General features: G+C 38.6%; 1 protein-coding gene across 3 annotated transcripts in view; it reads left to right on the top strand.

Annotated features, from left to right (window-relative positions):
- The window catches only part of MED13L (mediator complex subunit 13L), a 296,777-nt gene extending 273,522 nt beyond the window's left edge, over window positions 1-23,255 (top strand). For all 3 annotated transcript variants that reach the window (XM_072722903.1, XM_072722902.1, XM_072722904.1), the window contains exons 21-31: window positions 280-706; window positions 1,475-1,694; window positions 2,893-3,081; window positions 6,963-7,186; window positions 7,380-7,522; window positions 10,875-11,033; window positions 12,358-12,534; window positions 14,328-14,485; window positions 16,912-17,073; window positions 19,232-19,344; window positions 20,367-23,255. In XM_072722903.1, coding sequence (XP_072579004.1) covers window positions 280-706; window positions 1,475-1,694; window positions 2,893-3,081; window positions 6,963-7,186; window positions 7,380-7,522; window positions 10,875-11,033; window positions 12,358-12,534; window positions 14,328-14,485; window positions 16,912-17,073; window positions 19,232-19,344; window positions 20,367-20,499 — 2,105 coding nt within the window. In that variant the 3' untranslated portion in view covers window positions 20,500-23,255. The remainder of the gene's footprint in view (window positions 1-279; window positions 707-1,474; window positions 1,695-2,892; window positions 3,082-6,962; window positions 7,187-7,379; window positions 7,523-10,874; window positions 11,034-12,357; window positions 12,535-14,327; window positions 14,486-16,911; window positions 17,074-19,231; window positions 19,345-20,366) is intronic.
- Window positions 23,256-23,731: the final 476 nt, after the last annotated feature.

Raw genomic sequence — 23,731 nt, 5'->3', positions numbered from 1 at the left:
TGAAGGCATATAGAATCAGTCTGAAAGGAAAATGTTACAAAGGATTAATTTTCTCTCTTTTTTCCAAATAAGCCTCTTCACCAGAATTTGTAATAAGTAGCTCCACTTTTATCTCCATGTTTGCAGAATATATAAGCATATATTCAAGTGCAGAGATAGCATTTTGGGTGTCATAATCAGAGTACTGCAGCCTAAAAGCATAATCTTTAAAAAAGTGACCGTCATGAACTTATGATTCAGTCTGACACTGATGTCATCTCTCTGCATGTACTCTTTCAGCACCTTATCTAGCCACTCTGCAGCTCGATAGCAGCCTGTTGATACCACCTAAGTACCAGTCCCCACCAGCAGCAGCACCGGGACAAGCTACACCTGGGAATGCTGGGCCTCTAGCTTCAAATTCAGGATCGACAGTGTCCTCAGCTGGCAGTGCATTCAACCCCACCTCCAGCAGCAGTTCTGGGAACCCTGCAGCAAGTAGCTCTGCATCTGGTTCCTCTGTGCCACCCGTTTCATCGTCTGCTCCCGCTCCCGTTATTAACCAGATCAGCACTACCTCTTCCTCAGGATTCAGTGCTAGTGTTGTGGGGCAGAACCCCGGCACTGGGGCCGGTTCTGCAGATAGAACGCAAGGGAACCTAGGCTGTGTTGGAGACCCTGAGCCTGGGCAGAGCTCCTCCCAATCCTCGCAGGATGGACAAGAAAGGTACTGTGTGTGCCCATGGAGGCGGGTGGCTTCAGCTTGGACCCCTTGCCTACCTTCACCCTTACCCCTCCATAGCCTCCCGAATCTCTTAATCTAGTGAAGGGCTCCATTTCTCTTCGTCCAAAAGGAAATAACAACTTAGTCACTAGCTTTAGTGTTACGAAATGTGAAGACTTCTTATGAACTTACTATTACTAAACTTATTAACTTCATAGTAAGCTATTACTGTTAATCCTGCTATTATGGGAACATAATATATGGATAATAGCAATAGTAAGCTGTTATCACTAACATTAATAATAGTATTATAAAACATCTTTTTGGACTATAGCCCCAGGAAAAGAGGGAGTGGAAAAAGATCTCCCATTTAAAGGAGTGTGTTGCCATTTCTTTTTTTTTTTTTTTTTTTTTTTAAGATTTTATTTATTTATGAGAGACACAGAGAGAGAGAGGGGGGGGGGGGGTAGAGACACAGGCAGAGAGAGAAGCAGGCTCCATGTAGGGAGCCTGACGTGGGACTCGATCCTGGGTCTCCAGGATCAGACCCTGGGCTGAGGAGGCGCTAAACCGCTGAGCCACCCGGGCTGCCCTGTATTACCATTTCCCACCTGTCCTGGTACTAAATGGCTTGGTTTGCCTTCATTTTGGTAATACACATATTAATGTTACATTTAATCTGTAATTATTGTCCAGGGGTGTTTTCTGGAACTGGTTATTTTGCATGACTTAAGTTTATGTTGTGCATCTCATAAGTGGCTCTTTCTGCAGTGTCACGGAACGAGAGAGAATAGGAATTCCCACTGAGCCTGACTCCGCGGACAGCCAGGCCTATCCCCCAGCTGTTGTCATTTACATGGTGGATCCCTTCACTTACACTGCAGATGAAGATTCCACTTCTGGAAACTTTTGGCTGTTGAGTTTGATGCGCTGCTACACAGAAATGCTGGATAATTTACCTGAGCATATGAGAAATTCTTTCATTCTCCAGGTAACTATTTGCAAATTTATCTTTAGCTTTTGTTGTTTTTTTGGTGAAATAACAAGTCATGATTTTTTTTAATTGGAATTACATGAAAACTATAAAGGGAAAGATACTCATAATTATTCCTTTAACTTAAGTCACCATTGCATAGCATTTCGGTATATTTCTAGCCTTTTTTGTATTATGTTTACAGAGTTGAGATGCTACTTTTAGTATAATTTTTAGTCCTTTATACTTAACATTTTTCATGAATACTTTTGCAGGTTGTTAAAAATTCTCACAAGCATCATTTGTAATGACCACATGTTCTCCACATTTAATTATTGTGCCCTTAGATATTTAATTTGTTTCTAAATTTTTTCACATTTTGGGTCATTTCTTCAAGTGGATTCTTAGATACACTGATAAATAATGCCAGATTCTTTTCCAGAAAAGTTAGCCTATTTACATTCCCTTCAGTCAATGAGCATGCCTCTTTCACTATTGCCTTGCCAGCTTTTATAGTGTAATAATTTTACAAGATTTTGATAACAGGTGAAAAATGATACCTTTGGTGTTTGGATTTTGATTTACTGTCACTTTCGCTAATGCCATCTTAACAGAATTAAAATACTGAAATTAAAGTTACCGGAATAGGTTGTTGATTGCTTTTCATTGTGAAGTTTGTGTCTCACATCCTTAGACAGTAATTCCAAAGTTACCATGCACACTATGTGTATATATGATAAAAAGGAGAACAATATTAAAAAGCAAGTTTTAAAATTTTGGAGCCTGGCAACAATAAATTGCCAAATTACCCCTGAAAAGGGAGCAGAGTAATTTCTAAGTGACTGTAACTTGGACTAACAAGATGACACCCTGTTCTTCAGGTGTTGGTGTATCTTTGTAATAGAGGATTTTATGTCATCTAAGGAATTAAGATTGAGTCAAATTATATTTGGCATCTTACATATTTTACTTTATTTTATTTTATCTTATTTTAATTTTTAAATAATCTCTACACCCCATGTGGGGCCAGAACTCACAACCCCGAGTTCAAGACTTGCGTGCTCCACCGACTGAGCCAGCTAGGCACCCCTTATATATTTTAAAACTAAAGCTCCTTGCCCTCATTCAGCAAAGACTTCATGCCATTTCGTTTTCTAGCTTTCTTGTTAGCACATTAGATCTCAGTTTCTAGTTTTGTTTGTGTTTGTATGTGTAGATTGTGCCTTGCCAGTACATGCTGCAGACAATGAAGGACGAACAAGTTTTCTACATTCAATACTTGAAGTCCATGGCATTTTCGGTGTACTGCCAATGCCGGCGACCTCTGCCCACACAGATCCACATTAAGTCCCTCACGGGATTTGGGCCTGCCGCCAGCATCGAGATGACCCTCAAGAACCCAGAGGTAGGTAGTAGTACAGCAGAAATTTCTAACAGTGCTTGTATACTGGGGATACAAGCCAGGAGAGTTGGGCTGCTGGGTTGGTCTTTCGCCTTTATTAAGAGTAGTAGATTTCTCTGATCCTTAATTTAAAATAAAGGAGATAGTTATCTAAACTTGTAAAATTTTTTGAGAAAAGAAGCAAGCAAACTCTTGGCAGTTTTTTTGATGTAAGACCTAAGGCAACAGTACACTCATCACTTACTTACTGATGTTCGACTTTCCTATGTTTATTTTGTTCTTTATTTTTGGAAGCTAACCCATGTATTAAATTCACTAACTTTCTTCCTTCTCCAGATCTTTTCTCTCTGGTACAGCAATTGCGTATATGTGTTTTCTGATGCACATTTTTACAGGGGCTTGCTCTCTCTTCCCTTGTCTCAGTGCTTCTGATCTATAAATGAATGCTTTTTCTCTCCCATCTTCTTAAACCTACTTCCCACAGATATGTACCTCTAGGGGAATTTTAAAACACCAAACAAAAGTTGTACACTTCTTTTGTTTTACTGATCACTTTATCCTGAAGATAGATGAACAGGGCACTTTTTAGAATTTTCAAAGCCTTCAGCAATCAGTTCCCACAACTTTTATTGCATAAAAGATCACCCATTAATAAAAGCCAGCAAATTACCTCTTCACCATAAAAGAACTTAAAAATGTCAAAAACTGCTCATTTAATTGGTAATGTAAGTTTTTCTGGAAAACTCCATGAAATGCTTCTCTTTTGAATAAATAACTTAGAAGTGGGAAAAAATGAGGCATGTAGTTAATACTGCATTTGTTGTCTGTCACTTGATCCAGAAGAAGCTGCTTAGCCCACAACCCACATTTGTTCTGTGATTATGTACAATTTCTGTCTTTGGCAGTTTAGGTTGGTTTATTCTTTGGAGTTTTAATTTTTTTTTCACTTTTGTAAACAGTTCATATATTTTTTTGTTAGCTTTTTCTAGAATTAAAATAAATTTATTTCTTGTTTATTGTTTCTTCTTTTGTCTCCAGAAATTGAGTTATTACCTTTCTTTATAAACTTAGAATCTTTTAGTTCTTTACCTTTTGTGGTTATTCTGCAGTTCGGATGCAAGCAATTCTTATGCTTTGGTAAGAAATTATCACAATTTCAAATGATAACTGATAGTGTTCTGCATTTTCATGGAGGGGAGTGAAGGCTGACTACCTAAGTAGTAAGACGTCCTAAGCCATTACCTAAAAGTTTTAAAGGTTATAACATACTGGCCGAACACTGTCAGTAGTTCATGAGATAAATGGATGAATTCTACATGAAAATAAGGGGCAAAAATAGGCCTTTTTTTCCTGTTTTGCTTTGAAACAGGAAGAAATAAATCATTTAACTTTATTAAAAACAAAATAGAATATTACAAGTAATTCCCTAAGGTTTATAAAATTTTACATGTATTATGGTAATAGTTAATTGCTAAATGTTGCTGCTCCCTCAGTCTGCAGCTAGAACATGGATGGCACTTTCATTTAGTAAATGCAGCCCGAGTGGTCTGCTGTGCACTAGGCACTATGTTAGATGCTGAGGATGCAGTGGTGGTGAGCATGATAAGCCAGGCCTCTGCATCCAGGAATTCCAGATCTCTGCTGTGGCAGTCTCATGCAAGCACATTTTACATGAGAAGGAATATATTTTAGTATTTGCCATGCAAGTATTAGGAGAAATCCTATTGTTGGTGCCCCTTTTGTTTTTCATAGAATATCTGGTACCTCAAAAACAGTTTTTTACCTCATGATTTATCACAGGCTATGTGTTACATCCAAGATGTTTGACATTTACCCTTTTACTTTTTGCTAAACTTTTCAGGCAGTCTCACTGGACTGTTTTGTTTTGTTTAAAAAGCTTTGCTGAGACAGAATTCGCATGTTATAATATCCACCCTCTTAAAAATTGCAGAATTTGATGGTTTTTAGTTTGTTCAGAGTTGTGCAACTATCACTGCTGTCTCATTTTAGAACATTCTGTCAACGTGGAAAGAAACACCATACCTATTAGCAACCACTCGTGCCCCTCCCCTCTCCCACCCTTGACAGCCACTAGGCTACCTTCTGTCTCTTAGTGGGGTGCGGTTACCTATTTTGGACACTTCATATAAGTGGATCATGCAATCTCTTATGTTTGGCTTCTTTCATTTAGCATGTTTTCAAGGTCCATTCATATCAGAGCGTGTATAGGATTTTATTTATTTTTATGGTTAAATGATATTCCATTGTATGGATATATACCACATTTTGTTGACTCATTCTTTAGTGGATGGACATTTGAGTTTTTCCACTTTTTAGCTATGAATAATACTGCTGTGAACATTTGTACACAAATGTTTGTATTTAAAATGTTTTCTAAAAAAATAAAATAAAATAAAATGTTTTCTGTTCTCTTGGTAAATATATACGAGTAGACTTTCCAGGTGTAGGGAGAATGAATGGATCGATGATAAGGTTAGCCTTGAATCTTTGAGCACGTTATTGAGTATTTTTAAGCCTGTGTTTTGTGTCCCTAAAATGAAGGAATTGGATTAGACTCTTTCTCAAGTCTTTATTTTAGCTCTAAAATTCTGTAATTCCATTATTACTATTATTTATGCCATATATCAGTATGTATGCATGTATAAATGTATGTGTGTTCATTGAGGGGTTGGGAGCTTTGGCTGTGGGTTCAATCCAGCTACAGCCTATGTTAGTATGACCTGGGTAGGAATAATTGCTGCATTTTACTTGTAAGAAGAGAGACCCATAAAGCCTAAAATATTTACTCTCTCTCCTTTATGGAAGTTTGCTGACCCCTGCTGTAGGTATTAAATACTGAAATGTGTATTATAGCTGTAAACAATGATGACAACCAAAGTTTGTCACAGTTTAAAATATTTGTCTTATCAGAACAGCTAATGCTTTGATTTCTAAAATCACACACACACTAACGTATAATAAACATACTGAAAAGTAGCCAATCGTAATTATACTGCTTGGTGAATTTTCACTGAACACATTATGTAAGAAACACAAGAAAGAAAAACTAAGAAGCATCGAGAAACTTCTTTCATGTTCCTTCTAGTCATTCTAACAGTAATCAGTGTTCTGATTTAACAGCAACATACCTTGCCTGTTTTTGACTTTCATGTAAATTGAGTCATATAATTGGTATTTTCTATGTCTGGCTTCTTTCATCCACTGTCACGATTCATCTGTTCTGTTGCATGTAGTGGTAGTTTTCCATGTCTTTGCTGTTTAATATTCTGATTGTATAATAAGAACACAGTTTATCTTCCATTTTACTGTTGGTGGGCATTTAGATTATTTTTTATTTGGAGCTGTTATAGTTAAAACTCTTGTGAACATTCTTACACCTGTCCTTCAGTAAACATATGTTCTTTGAATTGGATTAGAGGGTATGTGTGTGTTTGGCTTTAGCAGAGATTGTCACTTTTCCAAAGGGATTACATCACCAGCAGCGTATGAAAGTTCTCATTGCTCCACATTTTTACTGATACTTAATGTTTTCTTTTTTATTTGACATTGTGGTAATATGTAGTGGTATTTCATTGTGGTATTAATTTCTGCTTTCTTGATGACTAATGAAGTGGTGCCAGTTTACTTTCTAAAATAGTAATTTCTTTTAATAAGGAAACACTAGCTTGATTGGGGTTCCCTAGCTGATGTCATTAAACAATCTTTTTGTTTTCTGTTTTATCATTAGTATTTATGTATGTAATACCTCTGGGGGGAGACTGTTGTCATTACTCCCTATTGGTTTCAAGTGCTATTCTGGGTTTTGTTGTAAACATTGAGTTGGATGGCTTTGTGTTGATAACGGACTTTTATTGTGATTTCAGCGACCCAGCCCAATCCAGCTTTATTCCCCTCCTTTTATATTGGCCCCAATCAAAGATAAGCAGACGGAGCTGGGAGAGACATTTGGGGAGGCGAGCCAGAAATACAACGTCCTCTTTGTGGGCTACTGTCTGTCTCATGACCAGCGCTGGCTTTTGGCTTCCTGCACTGACCTCCATGGGGAATTATTAGAAACTTGTATTGTAAATATCGCTTTACCAAACAGGTGAGGAGCCTCAGTGTTTATGCTGCATATAAATTGATACTATGCCTTTCCTCAGATAGGAGTCATTCTGATTTTCCTTCTAAATGCAGTAGGTGCCCCGGTGGTGGGTTCTTTGGAATTTTCTGGGTTTTATCTTACTAAGTGATAACTTTGACTCATTTGGGGCCCTTTTTCCTACTTCTTTCCTTTTTAGATCACGGAGGAGTAAAGTATCTGCACGTAAAATTGGACTACAGAAGTTATGGGAGTGGTGCATAGGAATTGTCCAGATGACATCTCTACCGTGGAGAGTTGTAATCGGCCGACTTGGGCGCCTAGGCCACGGGGAGCTTAAAGGTGAGGGATTCCTGAAGCGGTCAGTACGGGAAACAAAGGAAAAGTGTTGAGCTAATGTCCCTACCTGAGCCAATGGAGGAAATTGCAAAGTTGGTAGTAAGAATAAAGCAGATTTATATCTTCTGATTCTTTTATTTTTTTAATTATTTTTTTAAGATTTTATTTATTCATGAGAGACACAGACAGAGGGAGAAGCAGGCTCCATGCAGGGAGCCCGATGTGGGACTCGATTCCGGAACTCCAGGATCATGCCCTGGGCTAAAGGCAGGCACCAAGCTGCTGAGCCACCCAGGCGTCCCTCTTCTGATTCTTTTAAATGTAGTTTTATATGCTGTTTTTAAACATTTCATCATCAACAAAGCCATTTACCAAAGAAAATCTTAAATACTGAACCCCAATTATAAGACAGAAAAAAGAATGTTCTATTAATCTAAAATTGATACTAAATTAGAACTTCTAAGGCTTATTTATGTACTGAGTCAGTGAGATCAAGTCAGCTTTAACATGAAAATTCCAGTGAGAGATTATGGACAATAGAAGAAGTCATATATAAGAATAGACTTCAGTTTCTTTTATTTATTTTTGGTGATTGATGGTGATAGAGTTTGTATTTATTTTATGTTGGCACAAGAGCAAGGTAATCCTGATTTGCAAGGACAAGTAGTTGCAAGTTGGAATGGTCTTTATTCACATTGCAACTCTCTGATGGTCTTCAGTCTGAAGGCTTAAGAGAGCAGACTTTTTAAGTTGAATTCCCAAATATACCTACCAACTGCTAATATTTCCCATCATAAATATAACAGCTACAAAGCACTAAAGTAGCTAACAACATAACTGACCACTGGCTTTGAGCCAAGCTCATTTGCTGTCTTAGTGTAGCTACTTTACATGAGCAGTATGAATATTTCTAGGTCATTTTTTAAGGCTTATTAATTAATGACACCTTTATAAAAAGTTTAATATTGTACATTTGGATGGGGGAGAAGTTTCTTTTTTTTTCCCCTCCCTAAGGTCTACACAAAAACAAAGCATATGCCACAAATAAGCATGGTGTTTTTTGTTGTTGTTGTTGTTTTAAGATTTTATTTATTTTTTCATGAGAGACACAGAGAGAGACAGAGAAACAGGTAGAGGGAGAAGCAGGCTGCCCGCAGGAAGCCCGATGTAGGACTGGATCCCGGGTGTGGGGATCATGCCCTGAGCCACCCAGACGTCCCAGCATGGTGGTGTTGTGCGTGCAAATATGTTAGAGCAGGTCAACAGACTTTCTGTGTAAAGGGCCAGGTAATATTTTCAGCTCTGCAGACCAGTGTGTCCCTATTGCAGCCTCTCAATTCTGCCATTGTAAAGTCAAAGCAGCCACAGACAACACCTAAGTTGTGTGTTTGGCTGTGTTCCAATAAAACTTTATTTACCAAAGCAAGTGGTGGGCAGGATTTGGCCTGCAGACCATAGTTTGCAGAACCCTTGCATTAGAGTGCATATATTGTTTCTTTGCATGAAATTTATATCAGGTATTTGTGGAATCTCTGAAATAAAACCCGATATGGATATAACTTGCATTGTAGCAAGTGCTCAAGTAAGTTAACTATTAGGGTTTAATAGTTGTTTATACATACATTACATTACATAAGTATTAAGTGTTTTCTTAGGGATCTATTTTGTGCAAATTTTTTTGACTAATTATACTGTAGGCTAATAGAAAATATTACCCTTTTCATTTTTTAAAGAATATCATACTTATAATGAATCTTGTATCAGTAGCCTGGAGGTCTGATGCATTGGGGAATTCATCATTTCATTTCTGTCAGAATTCCTGTCCTCTCTGTTGGTATGCCTTGTAGTCAGTCTTCCTCTTAAAGGGTTTAAGCTACTCTTAACCCCTGGGAAAAGTTGGAATATAATAGAAAAGAAGAAGAGGGGATAAAAATGTAGCCTACTAGTCTAGTCACTTGGTGTTTTGGACAATTATTAAGGCCACTGCCTTCCCTTGAATGATTTTTTTTTTTTTTAAGCAGGAGCACCCCCTTCTTATCTCTTAAGGGAAAGCAATGCGAGTGGGACTGACCCATCAAAAGGTTGAGAGAAAACGTACTTTCAAGGGATAAGACACCCAGAGGAGCCTAGTGTGCAGGAAATCAGTTTGACAATCTACATTTCATTCCTGTGGGAATCTGAGGTCTGTGCTGCATTGCATTGCTGTGGGACAGTATCATACATGAGCCTACAGATTTCAGAGTCAGCGTTGTAAAGTTTTGTTTTTTATCACCAGAATATTTGTGGTAAAATACAGATACCACCTTTCCTTTCTTAATTTGGTTTTATTTATTTATTTTATTTATTTATTTTTTCTTCTTTGGTTTTAAATCCAGAACTCATGCCTGTTTGATTTTTCTATGGCTTTACAAAATACATTCTTCATGTCTTGGCCACTTTTACTTCAGCCACTTCAGTTTGAGTATTTTTAGGAATATGAAATATGAAAAAAATTGTTCCTTTTACAAATTCGTTAAGAGGAGAACAGTGTGTTTGAAAAACTTAGTGAAAGTAGAAACCTGTAGTGGGGGAATGGTCTTTCATCAGTGGGACAGGACATGGATAGCAGTGTGCTACTGCAGGAGTATGGTATGCTTCGTGTCTGTTGGGTTGGGAGTCAAAAGAGAAGACAAAGTACTTTTCCATTCCCAGAGTAACATAACCCTCTACAGTTCTCTGAGTAGACATAGTGCCTTTGTGTGGAGGCAGTAAACAAATAATAGAAAATTTGTGCCAGCATTTTAATCTGGACAATTAGTGCTACATCATTTGGAGCACTTAACTCACACTCATTGTTTATCAGCTCTCTTGGGCCTTCTAAGAAGAATTCCCCTTGTTTCTGCACGGCTTGCCTTTCATGGAAACAGCCAGCCTACAGCAGTAAACAAAACTGAGGTTTGCCTCCAACTGTGCATTCTTCTAAAGAAAAGTGCTGATGTGGGGGTAGGGTGGGGGCAGGGTGGGGGGAGTGAAAGAACCATACCTGGAGAAAAAGGAGAAGAAAGAACAGACTGGCCTCATCATCAAAAAGCATATGAAGTGCCTAAATCTATGTGGATCTGTGCTGGACTCTCCCAGCTCATTTCAGACATTATTTTAGTCTACAGAATAGTAGGCTTTTGTTTCTTTGTTAATGAAGTGTAAGAGAGGTCAAGTAACATTTTCTTTGTAGCAAGGAGTAGAACCTGTGTAAAGCCTTATTCCCTTTAGGTCCAATCCTGGAAATTCAATTACTGGGCAAATCTGGCAAAACGCTTAAACCTCCTATCAATATGAATTTCTAAAGACTGTGTATGACTCTGATACCTGATTTCAGATTGGAGTATCCTCCTTGGAGAATGTTCACTACAGACAATCAGCAAACGGCTCAAGGACGTGTGCCGGATGTGTGGAATCTCTGCCGCAGACTCTCCTTCAATCCTTAGTGCCTGCCTGGTTGCCATGGAGCCCCAGGGGTCCTTTGTAGTGATGCCAGGTAAGTCTCTTTTTGTCAGTTTCATTAATTAGGTATCACATCAGTTCAGCTCATTCAAACTTAAAGTCTATAGACAAATGTTGACTAGACCTTCATTATCTTTGTGAGAGAAGATTGTACTTGGGGACAAAAATGGAAAACCATTGGTCTCTTCCAAGGGGAGAGGTTTGTGATTTTATTGTCTTGATGACCGTAACTTGGAAGAGAGCCTAAGTTCTGGGTATGACTGGCCAGTTCCCGTGGCCTGACCCTGATTGTTATTAGTGTATAAGAATCACCCTCCAGAAACCACGAAAGTGGACACCACCATTGTGATACATATTTGAATATCCTTTTGAAGATAGATATTTGACACAAGCTCTAAGCAGCCTTGAGAGAATATTTTAAATCTTTCTGATGTGGTTGAGGATGAATGGTGAGACAAATAGAAGTAAAGTAGTTAGCATAGTATCTGGCCCAGAGGAAGCACTCGGTAAATGGGAGTGCCGGATAGATAGCCAAATGATTGTGGCCACAGAATTTTAAAAAAATTAACAACTAAGCCATTTTATAATTTATAACTAACGAATTTTCTACCTTTTTTAGTCTGCTTTTATCCTCCAGATATGTCTCTGATCAAATGGGAGGTTCTATCCACTTCCTCCCTATAAAAATCAGTAGTGTTGTGTGAGAATGAGCTTATTCATCATCAGTCCTATGAGAGGCATATGTCCTATGTTTGTTGGCTTTATTAGACCCTAGGTTAATTGTTGCCTGTACCACTTTGGCAAATTTCATAAGTTCCCTGTTCTCGGTCTCATGATATGGGCATAATAGTTGTACCTCAAGGTAGGTATGATGACTGAATGAGATGATGTCAGTGAATACAGAGTTTAGCACAGAATCTGACATGTAGTAAGCATTCAATAAATGTTAGTTATAATAATTATTAGGTGAATGGTACCATTTCTACATAATTGTATCATTTAGGAGAACAGTCCTTTATAAATTGTAAGCAACTACAGGTAGAAAGTGGCAGACTTCTTTTTAGAACTGCTTCTTATAAAAATAATTAAAGCATATTGGTGGGCTCAGCCCAATTTTATCTTAACCTTTCCTGTGTGACATGAGACTTGGGTTATCACAACTATGTGCTCTGAGTCTGTTTCTTTGAAGATATGTCAACACTTAGATGGAACTTTAAATGTGTATCCATCTTAGCAGTTGTATCAGACTCCTGTCTCTCCAGCTCAGGTCCTCCTGAAACTTCATTTCTGGAGTTGTTTACTGATGCACAGAAGGAACTGATACAGTTCTTTCTTTCTCTTTCTTCTTTCATTTAAAGATGCTGTCACAATGGGCTCTGTTTTTGGCCGAAGTACCGCACTGAACATGCAGTCATCTCAACTGAATACCCCACAAGACGCTTCCTGTACGCACATCTTGGTGTTCCCAACATCATCAACCATCCAGGTGGCTCCAGCCAACTATCCCAATGAAGATGGGTTTAGCCCCAACAATGGTGAGTGTGGAGGGTTGTGTAGGGATAGAGCTCAGATACTCCAGCAAGATGCAGAGCTAAAGTATGGACTCATGGGCTGCTGCATGTGTTTTAATAATCAACATATAAAATACAAAGAGGTGGGTACCTGGGTGGCTCAGTGGTTGAGCATCTGCCTTTGGCTCAAACCATGATCTTGGGGTCCTGGGATCAAGTCCTGAGTCAGACTCCCTCTGCCTACGTCTCTGCCTCTCTCTGTGTCTCTCATGGATAAATAAATAAAATCTTTAAAAAAATAAAATAAAATACGAGTAGGGGGTTGAAGATTGGTTAGAGAATCTGTTTGTTTTTGAAGATTCACATACCCGGTTACCAAGATCAAATAAATATTTTCCTCTCTTGAATAATTAATTTTCTACTGTTTTTCCCTAAAGGCAAAAAACCAAACCAAAACAAACAAACAAAAAAAACACCTGCTTGGTAGTGTCCTCCACATGGGTGCCACTCTTCAAATAAATAGTTGCTGATCTGATTTGAGACATATGAAGACTCCTAGGCAATATGAAGGAGCTTCTGTCTTTAGCTAATCATTGGGAATTTAATTTGCTCTAAAACAACTCCTTATTTGATTATTCTTTTTTTTTAATTTTAATTTTTTTTATTCATGAGAGACAAAGAGAGAGGCACACAGGCAGAGGGAGAAGCAGGCTCCATGCAGGGAGCCCGACATGGGACTCGATCCAGGGTCCCCAGGATCACACCCTGGGCCAAAAGGCGGCACTAAACCACTGAGCCACCCGGGCTGCCCTCATTTGATTATTCTTAATAGATGTTTTGGTTTGATTATCTGTTAAGGCATTTGTTGAGTAATGGTTATCTATAAACTGTTAAAACTTAGTATTATGTAGCCATTCACATTGCTTTTTGAAGATTTTTTTAATAGTTACCCGCATTTACCCCTGTTAAAGGGGGAGGGTAAAAGGATACCAGATTTTATATATAGTATGATCATAATGGAGTAATGATCTAAGAAAAAAAATTGTAGCAAAACATTCATAGTGATAGTTTTCTCTTTTTATACTTTTCTTTCCAAATTTTCTGCTGTGTGTGTACCTTTTATAATGTGGGAGAGGATTTCTTAATGAAAGCACAATGCTTTGATCTGCTTTTGGAGTAGGCCTCCAGTTTCAGGGCAAGTTCACACCTATTAACATGTCTTAATTCAGCCTCCAGTATTTTAGATGCTAATTGGATGCATAGATGGTGTCTGCTCTTTTCTTGGATGGTGTCAGTTGTAACTTTGTGTGATAATTAAATTGCTGCTTTAGCTCTTTTGCCATCTTTTTTTTTTTTTTTTAAGATTTTATCTATTTATTCATGAGCAGGGGGAGGGGCAGAGACACAGGCAGAGGGAGTAGCAGGCTCCATGCAGGGAGCCTGACACGGGACTCAATCCCAGGTCTCCAGGATCACGCCCTGGGCTGAAGGCGGTGCTAAACTGCTGAGCCACCAGGGCTGCCCTCTTTTGCCATCTTTTTATGTGCTTTTGGAAGCTATACAGAGTGTGGAGTTTTGTTTTATGTTCTTTATTTCTCCAATCTGTTACTACTTCACATTAGATCATTGAGAATACAAAATGAAAAAATAATTTTCAGCACCTTGCACCCAGGAGACACACATGAATAATAAATCTTATAAGTTATTAACAGTGTGTGTTTTTGTAACATCGTGGACTAACAAAATAGTATATATTGTTTAAGTTGTGGATGTGAGATATTTTTTAAATGTTTGTGTTCTTTCTCCCTCCTTTCTAGATGACATGTTTGTTGACCTTCCATTCCCAGATGATATGGACAATGATATTGGCATATTAATGACTGGGAACCTCCATTCCTCTCCCAACTCCTCCCCGGTTCCTTCCCCAGGCTCTCCTTCTGGAATTGGAGTGGGCTCTCACTTCCAGCACAGTCGGGTAAGGATGATTTGAAGTAGGTTGTTTAAAACAACCTCAGCCTTCAGGGAAAATAATCCTCTAGAAGTGTAATCATCTCTTTCTGTCATGTACCTTTCTTCTAATGGTCTTGGTCCCTGGTACAAGAGAAATCAGTGTGGAAAAGTGACTCTGTAGTTGTTCTATTTTGAATGCAGGCAGGAATTAGAAATGGATTATTATTTCTGAAAATGTTCCTGATACATATGTTTTATCAGAAGAATAGTCCTATTACAGCAAGAAGGCTTTTTTGCAATGACTGTTTCCTAGCAAAAATTAGTTTTGGTTGCTTTCTGCTTCCTGGTTACTTATTTTTCATTTTTTGCCAAAATAGTTGCTTTTCAGGGGCTAGTTCAATAGGCTTGCTTATTTAACATGTAAAATAACTGTCTTAATTGAAGAACATATTATTGATGGTTGATTATTCTGAAGTAAGCCTTACTATTCTTGTTTCATGTCATGGTGCCTTGATTTATATATATTTTCAGGCTTTTGTGTAGCCAGGTTTCGAAATGGCAAGGGCCCACAGAATGTTCATTTTGGGCAAGTGTCTAGGTTAATGCCCCAGTATTAAGGAAGAACACCAGAGCTGACAACCAGTTTCCTCTTTAAATATCCCAGGAATATTGGAGATGAATTAACAGGATCGAAGAGTTAAAGGTTCTGCTGTAGCTTGTGTTAACTTTGTTTTAAAGTAGATGATTCATACCTTATCACTCTTTTGTACCTTTTGTTTAAAATATTGTGAGATTGAGGGTTTAAGATATAGAAAAATGGCCATGTCTACTCTCTTAAACTGGGCAAGCACACACAACTCTGCTCACACTCATTTAGACAGAGCTGTAGTAAGAAGACTTAGTTTTCTGTCCATGGGGCTTTCATTGCCAGCCTGGAGTTCATGGAGGGACAGTCAAAGAGAAAGAAGATTAAAAATGTTAGTTAGCAGATAAAACCAGGGATGAGTGACTCAGTAGACTACATTCATGTAATTGCCTGTCCCCCAGTCCTCCTTTCTGGAAGGAAGAGCTTTTTAAATGTCTTTATTTTCTCCATAGTCATTTGTCAGTTCATGACAGTTTATTGGTTCTTTGGAGATTGTTATGATGGAAACCAAGAGCACAGATTTTACATCAGGTAGTTTCAATTTAGAATTAATGTGAATTCTAGAGGCAAAGAACATAGCAAGCAAGAATGCATGCCCTGGAGTTTGATAGATGTAGCTCAGAGTTACAGCTGTATGACTTCTAGGTTGGTAATCTTGACCAAGTTACTTGACCTTTCTCAGCCTCAGTTACCTTATCTGTGAAATGGAAATAACAGTAATCACCTTTCAGTGCCCATGGTTGCACTAGCTTATCCAGAAACAAAGAATTGGTCTTTGAAGCGTCATGTGAGTTCTGTAGAAACAGAGCTTTGCTGTACTTTCTGCCTTTGTCGGAGCCTCAAGCCCTGATGTCTGTGATTGCATGTCAGAGTTTAAACAGCACTGCTCTGCAGCTGGGCAGGTGGCCCTTTTCAATGTTGAACACCTGCAGCCTGGTGACCCCTGCAAGGCTTTCAGTAGTTCCTCTTTCAGAACCATTAAACATTCTTTGATACCCAATTAAGGCATTACAACAGGGGAAAGCATTTACTCAGGGTTGTAGTAAGTTTTTATTTTTTAACCAACTCAGATAATACAACTTGGTGTGATAGTTGACGATTATTTTTGTCCTCCCAACAGAAGGCCTTTGAAAACAAATGATTACTTTTTATTCCTTGCATAAAAGGTTATTTTCAGCTCTTGAAGCCAGCTAAAAGAATCAAAGATAAAGAAAATGTCAATTGCAGAAACCCATCGTATGGCTCTCACAAGGGTTTTATACTAAGGAGTTTGCTAAAAATTAAAACAAGGCCTCTTCACCAGCAGATCTTACACTGCTGGGAGGTCAGTGACACTGTATCACATGGAGTGGTGCAGTGTTAGGTTTTCCTAACATCCATGTTGTTGACACTAGACTGTCGGGTATGCTCATGTATTTTGGTTGATTGCTGGTGAAAGAGCACCTGGGTGTGGGGGGGTGGGTGCCTTCAGCTGCCAGAGGCCATTCTTTCCACCTTTAGTTTGATGTCTGATGCCATGGAACACATCTTACATTTAACAGAAAAGAAACCAGAGCAAATATATCTGTATTTGCTTGACTGATTGAAATTAGTTTAGCTGGTACCATATTTCTCATCAGATGTCTGTGCATGCAGCGAACACCATGTTTCTCCTGTTGACCTTTCTCAGTCACTGGTGTTTTTGTGCAAAAAGCTGCCAGAAGGGGGTCCACAGTGTGCAGAGTGACTTGGTAAAAAGTTGATTTTCAAAGCTTTATTTGAAGTTATATAAATGCTCATCATGCTCTTGGGACTTTGTTTTTCAGAGTCAGGGTGAGCGTCTTCTCTCTAGAGAGGCACCCGAGGAGCTGAAGCAGCAGCCTCTGGCCCTTGGGTATTTTGTATCAACTGCCAAAGCAGAGAATCTCCCACAGTGGTTTTGGTCGTCGTGTCCCCAGGCTCAGAACCAGTGCCCCCTCTTCCTAAAGGTTGGTTTGGTATCATATTTGAAGTTTGGGGGAGGAGTAACTTAGACTTAAATTGGGGTTTGGTTAGAAACTTGTGTCTCAGTCCCCACAGTCATACTGTGGTCCCTTTTTCTTTCACATCTGCTTCTACTCTGAGGGTATTTTAATTACAGTTATGGTTGTGGGGTGGGGGTGGGCAGTGGTTAGAACTCAGGAGAGGAACCCAAAGCCATGGCACAAAGGAAGCAGTCACATTAACCTAAGATGGAGACTTTGTGGGACCCACAGGGCATGCTGCCTTGTCACCCGGAAGGTAAGCTTAGGTGGAGGTGATCTGGATTGGCTGATCTCTTCCTCCCTTGCCACAGGCTTCATCTTTCTTCATTAGAGTAGGGCAAGAGGCAGCTAAATTTACGTTTACACATGCTCCTTCCTGTATCAGTCTTGGAACCCTTTAATACAAATTAAGGGTTAAAACAAAAGATTTCCTACTTCCAGTTTGCTTGAAAGAGCCTGGAATGAAATCCATGTTTCACCCACAGATTGGCAAGAAGCCAGAAGTTTGACAACAAGCTCTTTTGGCAGGGCTGTTGGGAGATGGCCCTGGTGCCAGTAGGAAAGCCAAGTGACACAACCCCCCTCGCTTCCCTTTTGATGCTGCAGTTCCACCTCTGGAAATCTATTCAGAAGAAACAGGCAAAAATCAAAAAAATGATAAATGTAAAAGATGGGAAACACTTGAACTGTCCATCAGTAAGGAACTGGTTGAATAAACCAGTACATCTGTTCAGTGGAGTGTTAGTTATCCACAACAAAGTGAGGGTTATTGTTATATAATCATTCTGTGGAGTGTAGGTTACCTTGTAGTGACTGTGATAAGATGGGCATGCGTGTGTGTGCGCGTGCGCACACACACACACATACACACACAGGCCTGCTATGTTTTCAAAAAGAAACAGTGGAAGGGTTGGACCAGAAACAGTTGAAGCAATTTTCTTTAACTACTAATGGCTATGACATATTGTGAAATCAAGGAAGTTATATAAAATCCACGTCATCTTTATTTTAAATTAGACTTGTCAGGATGAACCTAGATTTATTTTTCCCCCTTAAGAAAGGTGTACACTTTTTTTTTAGCTTGGTCTACTGCAAAACTTAAGAGCAGTGACAGCATAGTATCCATAAACAACTCTCTTGTTACAGTTCTAGTTCTGAAATACCATTTATCATTTAAAAGAACCAGAGTCCCTTGGAAGAAATGACTGATTATAGGTCTGAAGTAAGAAATATTCAGGATGAACCTTTGATATGTTGTCCCACTGAAAAGCAAGGAAATTACTTAAGATAATTAGAGTTACTTCAAAGGACCCAGGAGCCAGCTGGAGGGTTCTCATTGCCCAAGGATGGGACAGTTTGAACATAAAGAACAGTGGTAGCAGGAGAATGAAACAAATACATGGGTTCATAATTGTGCTGAAAACCAGAACATTTTCTCAGTCACCTTTTGAAACTACTAGAACAGCAGCTTACTAATTTGAAAACTAAAAAATAAAGAAGCATTTATATTAACTCTCACATACTATATTTCTCAGTTATTTAATAAAGTAAAATATGCTAAAGCCATTAGGTGAAAAAGTTATGGGGAACTTAATAAATGGAGCATGCTGGTAACCTGCTGAACACGGTGATCAATCCTACTTCAAGTGGGACAATAGACATTAGTTGCCTTTTGATGTGATGCAATAAGAAGGACATAGCACCAGTTAAGCAGTATTCTTGCACCCTTATCCCCTCCCTCTAGAAAGAATCTGAACCAGTTAGAGCCTCTAAATCTGTGGATTTACAGGAGAAGTCAGGAGAGAATGTATTAACCTCACCACAAGGGGACAGTTAGCCATATCCAGACCCTGAGGCCTTCTAGAGATTAGGACTTCAAGAGGCAGGTCTTTGAATCATTTGAAATGCATTTATATTTGCAAAGCTAGCTTTTTTCCAACTCTAGGATATGGAATTATTTGGGATCACATTGGAGTTACTGAGAGCCTAAAATTAAGGCTTCTGGAGGCTGTGGCTTCTAAAGACTCCAGAGGGCGTCTGCAGCTAGCATACATTGGTCTTCCTTTTTTCTGCCCCGTGGTTGAGGATGTCAGAAAGGTAACTGTCTCTGTTCTTTTACCAGGCTTCACTGCATCACCACATTTCTGTAGCACAGACGGATGAACTTCTCCCTGCCAGGAATTCTCAGCGGGTTCCACATCCTCTTGACTCCAAAACCACATCTGATGTTTTAAGGTAGATACAGACATAGGCAACATAGCAGTACAGTGTGAAATAACCCTCCTTCACTTTTGTTTTTCCAAGGTGTATTTAATTAAAATGCGGAAAATGTGCTACCTTTTGTGCTGTGGAGCACTGTCTGATTAGCCGCTGAGAGTTGCAGTGCCCCCCATATGAGCACTGGACAGAGAGTATAGTATACTTTGTTAAATGGGATAGGTATGTGCAAGTACAGTTGCCCTTGCTTCCTATTTAAAGGAGGCATTTTATGGTGATGAAAATAGATCAGAATTAGGGGGTGGATGGTTAGAAGAGCCTGAAAGTTCAAGCGCTTGGTTTTGAAAGCATCTTTTTTACTTCTTCTGACATAAGTTATATAAATAAAATTAACTAAAACATAAATTCCATAGTTGGGAAGTATCTTCCAGAAGGATGCAGTAATTCTCTTGCACTGTAGCAGGCCACAAACATTCTTCAGGTACCTTGAGGAAATATGCCAGCTTTTTCTAGTGTTTGCTAACTCTAAAATGATTTGGAAATTATAGTTAAGCAAGAACCTGATCAACATGATTTTGGCTTTCAGGGACTCTAGTGCAGCACTGTCCAAGAGAAATACAATGTAAGCTACATTCTAATGAAAATTTTTTTAGTAGCAACATTAAAATAGTAAATTGGTGAAGTTAAAATGTATCAATTATACCAAAAGTATATCAGAATAATATCAAGTATATGAAAAACAGTATCATTTCAGTAGTTAACATAAAAATATTCATGAACTATTATACATGTTTTGTTTTTTAATATGAATTCCTTGAAATCCAGTGCCTGTTTTTATATGATAGCATATGTGATTCCGTTTGTGGCCAGTAATGCAGGGCTAAGGCAAAGTGGATGTGTGAAAAAGTGCCACAGGGAAACCTGAGACGAGTGAAAGAATGACACAGGCCCTCCCTGCCAATGCCTGGAATGTTGACGTATAGAACCAGCCTTGCCTCTGCTGTGCTTCGTGCCCCTGACCTGTCTCTTCTCTCCGGCAGGTTTGTTTTGGAGCAGTACAACGCTCTATCCTGGCTCACGTGCAATCCGGCTACCCAGGACCGTACCTCCTGCCTTCCCGTCCACTTTGTGGTGCTCACTCAGTTGTACAATGCCATCATGAATATACTTTAATTGGAAAAGCACTTGTTCTCTCTGGCTCGGTTCCTCCTCCCTGCAGCCTCAGCCCAAGGAGCCTGCTACACTCTGCAAATGCCCCACATCCTCTTCTTGAGACCACTCTCCACAGTCCTGCACTGTGATTACTCCTCAGCAGGCACAGGTCATTTCTGCAGTGTTCATTCCCAGAGGGATTCATTGATACTTCTCTCATGGACCCGGAAACTTCCATAAGCAGTGACTTTTAGCCAGTGTTATGGTGTGTGCAGCCCCAAACCACTGGTTCGCAGGAAGTTTGTTGGTGGTGGTGGTGGTGGTTTTTAAGAGGGAAACAGAAGAGACAGTATCCTTTTGCACAAGAGTCTGTGTTTCCAGTCTCTGTTTAAAAACAAGGGCAGTTTAGCCCTTTTGGATATAATCCTCTAGTTATTGGTGTATGGCCTGTGGGTTACCCGAACTCCATAATCTGGGACTTCTTAAAAATAAGAACCAGCTCAAGTATATGATATCATAATGGGGTTTCTGTCTCCCTAGTGCCCCCATCTAGATTGGCATGGATGCTTTGGTTGACTTCATACCTGTGTGTAGATACAAAAGGTCTGGAGACATCTTCATTTTGTTTATTTATTTTAAGTTGTTTGTCATGTTTTTTTGTGACTTTCTTTTGATTTTTTTTTTTAATTCATGAGGACCAGGTACAGTAGCTGAAACCCAACTCAGATCCACCATAGGATTCTTTGACTACATACCTCTGTCCTAGAAGCCGGAAAAGGAGTGAAAACAGATTGGGGAGATAAGCCTAAAAAGTAATATATTCAAAACCACCCAGCAGTAGGCTTTATTAAGAACAAACTGGGTAAACATTCTGCCATGTTTCTTATTAAAAGTGGCCAGCGTTTCATGAAGGATAACATTTTTATACAGAAGGCAGTCAAGCTCAACCCAGAGCCATGGAGGCAAGTACCTTCATTAGTTTTATATAGTCACAATGGAAATATATTTTCTAGTGAATTCTTATTGAAAGCCAGGTCTCTCCTCTCATTAGATCAAAAGGGACTCATGTACATATCATAATTGAAAGTGTTTGCTCATAAAATCAGTTATAAATATGGTGACTTTTTTCTGGACCATAGGAATATTATTTCAAAGAAATATTACAACTTAACCATTAAATTAGTACTTGAAGTTGAGCCTTTGTGGTGGGACTTTTTTAAAAAAATATAATGCCTTTTTAAAGCATTAATGGCTAATTGAAGTATTTTATGACTCCTCATTCCAGGCCCCAGAGGGTTGTCTTTAAGACCCCGTTTCTGACCTTGACGTCGCAGCGCGTTTCTGTCTGAGGGCAGTGGGCGTGGGCTTGCCTCCCGCAAGCCGCTCTGGTCAGGCTGTTGAGCTCTAGTCATCTGTGGAGAGAATCATGCAAATTTTAAAGTTCTTCCAAGAGACTTCCATATCCTGGTTATTAACAAAAAAAAAAAAAAAAAAAAAAAAAAAAAAAACCAAACGAAAAAAGAAAAAAATGTAATAACTGATATGATTTTGTAAAAGTATTTTTCTTGAAATAATCTAACGTTTAAAACATTATATTAAAAAAAGTTGTGTGGTGGGAATATGTAAGCAGAGAAATAACTTGTAAATGGATAATTTTATTCTCTGTACCACCAATTGGGGGGGGGGTGACTTTCACAATGTATAGGTTAAAAAAAATCTGATATATCAAACCATTTGTATCTAATGTGTACAGTGTAAAATTGACTTTAAAAATATTGCAGTGCTATTTTTTCTTAATCAGAAAGGAAAAATTCTCAAGGCCTTTTGAAGAGCATAAGATGATGAAGATTGTAAACTTGTATAAAATTATCTTGGTGAGAAGACAAATTGTAAAGTAGATATTTGTAATCTTTTACCACTTTGGGGTTGCTTTTTTTCCCAGAATTCATCAGAACTTTGAATTTTTTTTTAATATGGGCTGTTTTTAATGCAGGGGCTTTTCTTCCCTAGAAACCCAATTCTAAGCAAAAAAAAAGAAAAAACCCACAAAAAACAAAAAACCCCTACAAAAATTTAAAAAAAAAGGCAGCAAAGGGTAGTTTTCATCTGGTGTCTTTTATTTAAGTTTTTTAAGTTAAGAAAAGCTGGTGACATATTTATACGTTTTTGTGCAAAAATAAATGAATGGCAATAGATTTTAAAAAATCTTATTATGTACTTCTGTGTGAAAAAGTCTGTATAATATTTCCCTTAAATATGCATTATTTTACTTGTGAGTTTTTTACTGAATTAATCTGAAATGTACAAGCCCTGGATTTGCTACAGAGTGAGAAGTTATTTTATTTTTTTTTTTATTTTTAATTTTGGAAATCCTGCAGAAATCAGAACTCTTACCATGGTTTGAACTAAAAAGGGGAAATGGGGAGGGGAGAGGGGTGGGATTGTCCAGCATGCTTGTATGTATATTTCAGAACCTTTTTTAAATGTAAAAGCTGTACATTTCTGGGAAGTTCTGAATTTCTTTTGTTTCCTTTTTTCCTTCAAGCATTTTGCAGTGAGCTTCTTTTATATATAGCAAACAATTTGAAAGAATACAAAAATATGTGAAGTTCATTTAAAACTACAGTATAGCGCTGGTACAGTACACTAAAGACTTTGATAAAAAGAAACAATACTAAAAGGCCTCCATTTTAAATGTCATTCATATATACCTTGTGAATGAGAGCTATATACTTTTACACACTTTTTTAGAGGAATAAATTATTGAATTACTGAAACTTTGAGTGGCTTTTTTCCCTCCCATCCTGCTTTATAACAAAATTATTTACACCTATTCAAAAGGTGTTTGTGTAATGGATTGAACATTCCTTGACTAGGAGTCAGGCTCTACCTTCCAGAGCAACACAGACATAGAATTTTATTGCCGTGACCACACTAACCACCAATTGTTCTCAGATGGTGTCCTCATGCTCCAGGGCACTAGTGCATTCCTAGATTAGTGTGTAGAGTCTGCGCGGGCACGCGCACGCACACACACACCCCATTGGATTAGGAGTCCTGGTGTCCAGTTCTTTAACTGTCCTGAGTAGATCAGATCTGTGTTTCCCACAGATTGTGGTCAGTCTTAGAACAAATTACGAGTCTGTTTTCTACTTCCTTTCTCTTCACGGTCTGGGCCAGTTTCTTTTTGATGTTCCTTAGAAATAACAGAGCCCTCTTTGCTCTGTGCCCTATTCACAGGCTGTGATAATAG

This window comes from Vulpes vulpes, chromosome 10 (assembly GCF_048418805.1).
Source record: "Vulpes vulpes isolate BD-2025 chromosome 10, VulVul3, whole genome shotgun sequence".
NCBI lineage: Eukaryota > Metazoa > Chordata > Mammalia > Carnivora > Canidae > Vulpes > Vulpes vulpes.
The sequence above is the reverse complement of the archived record's forward strand: the minus strand, read 5'-3'. Positions and strand labels throughout refer to the sequence as shown.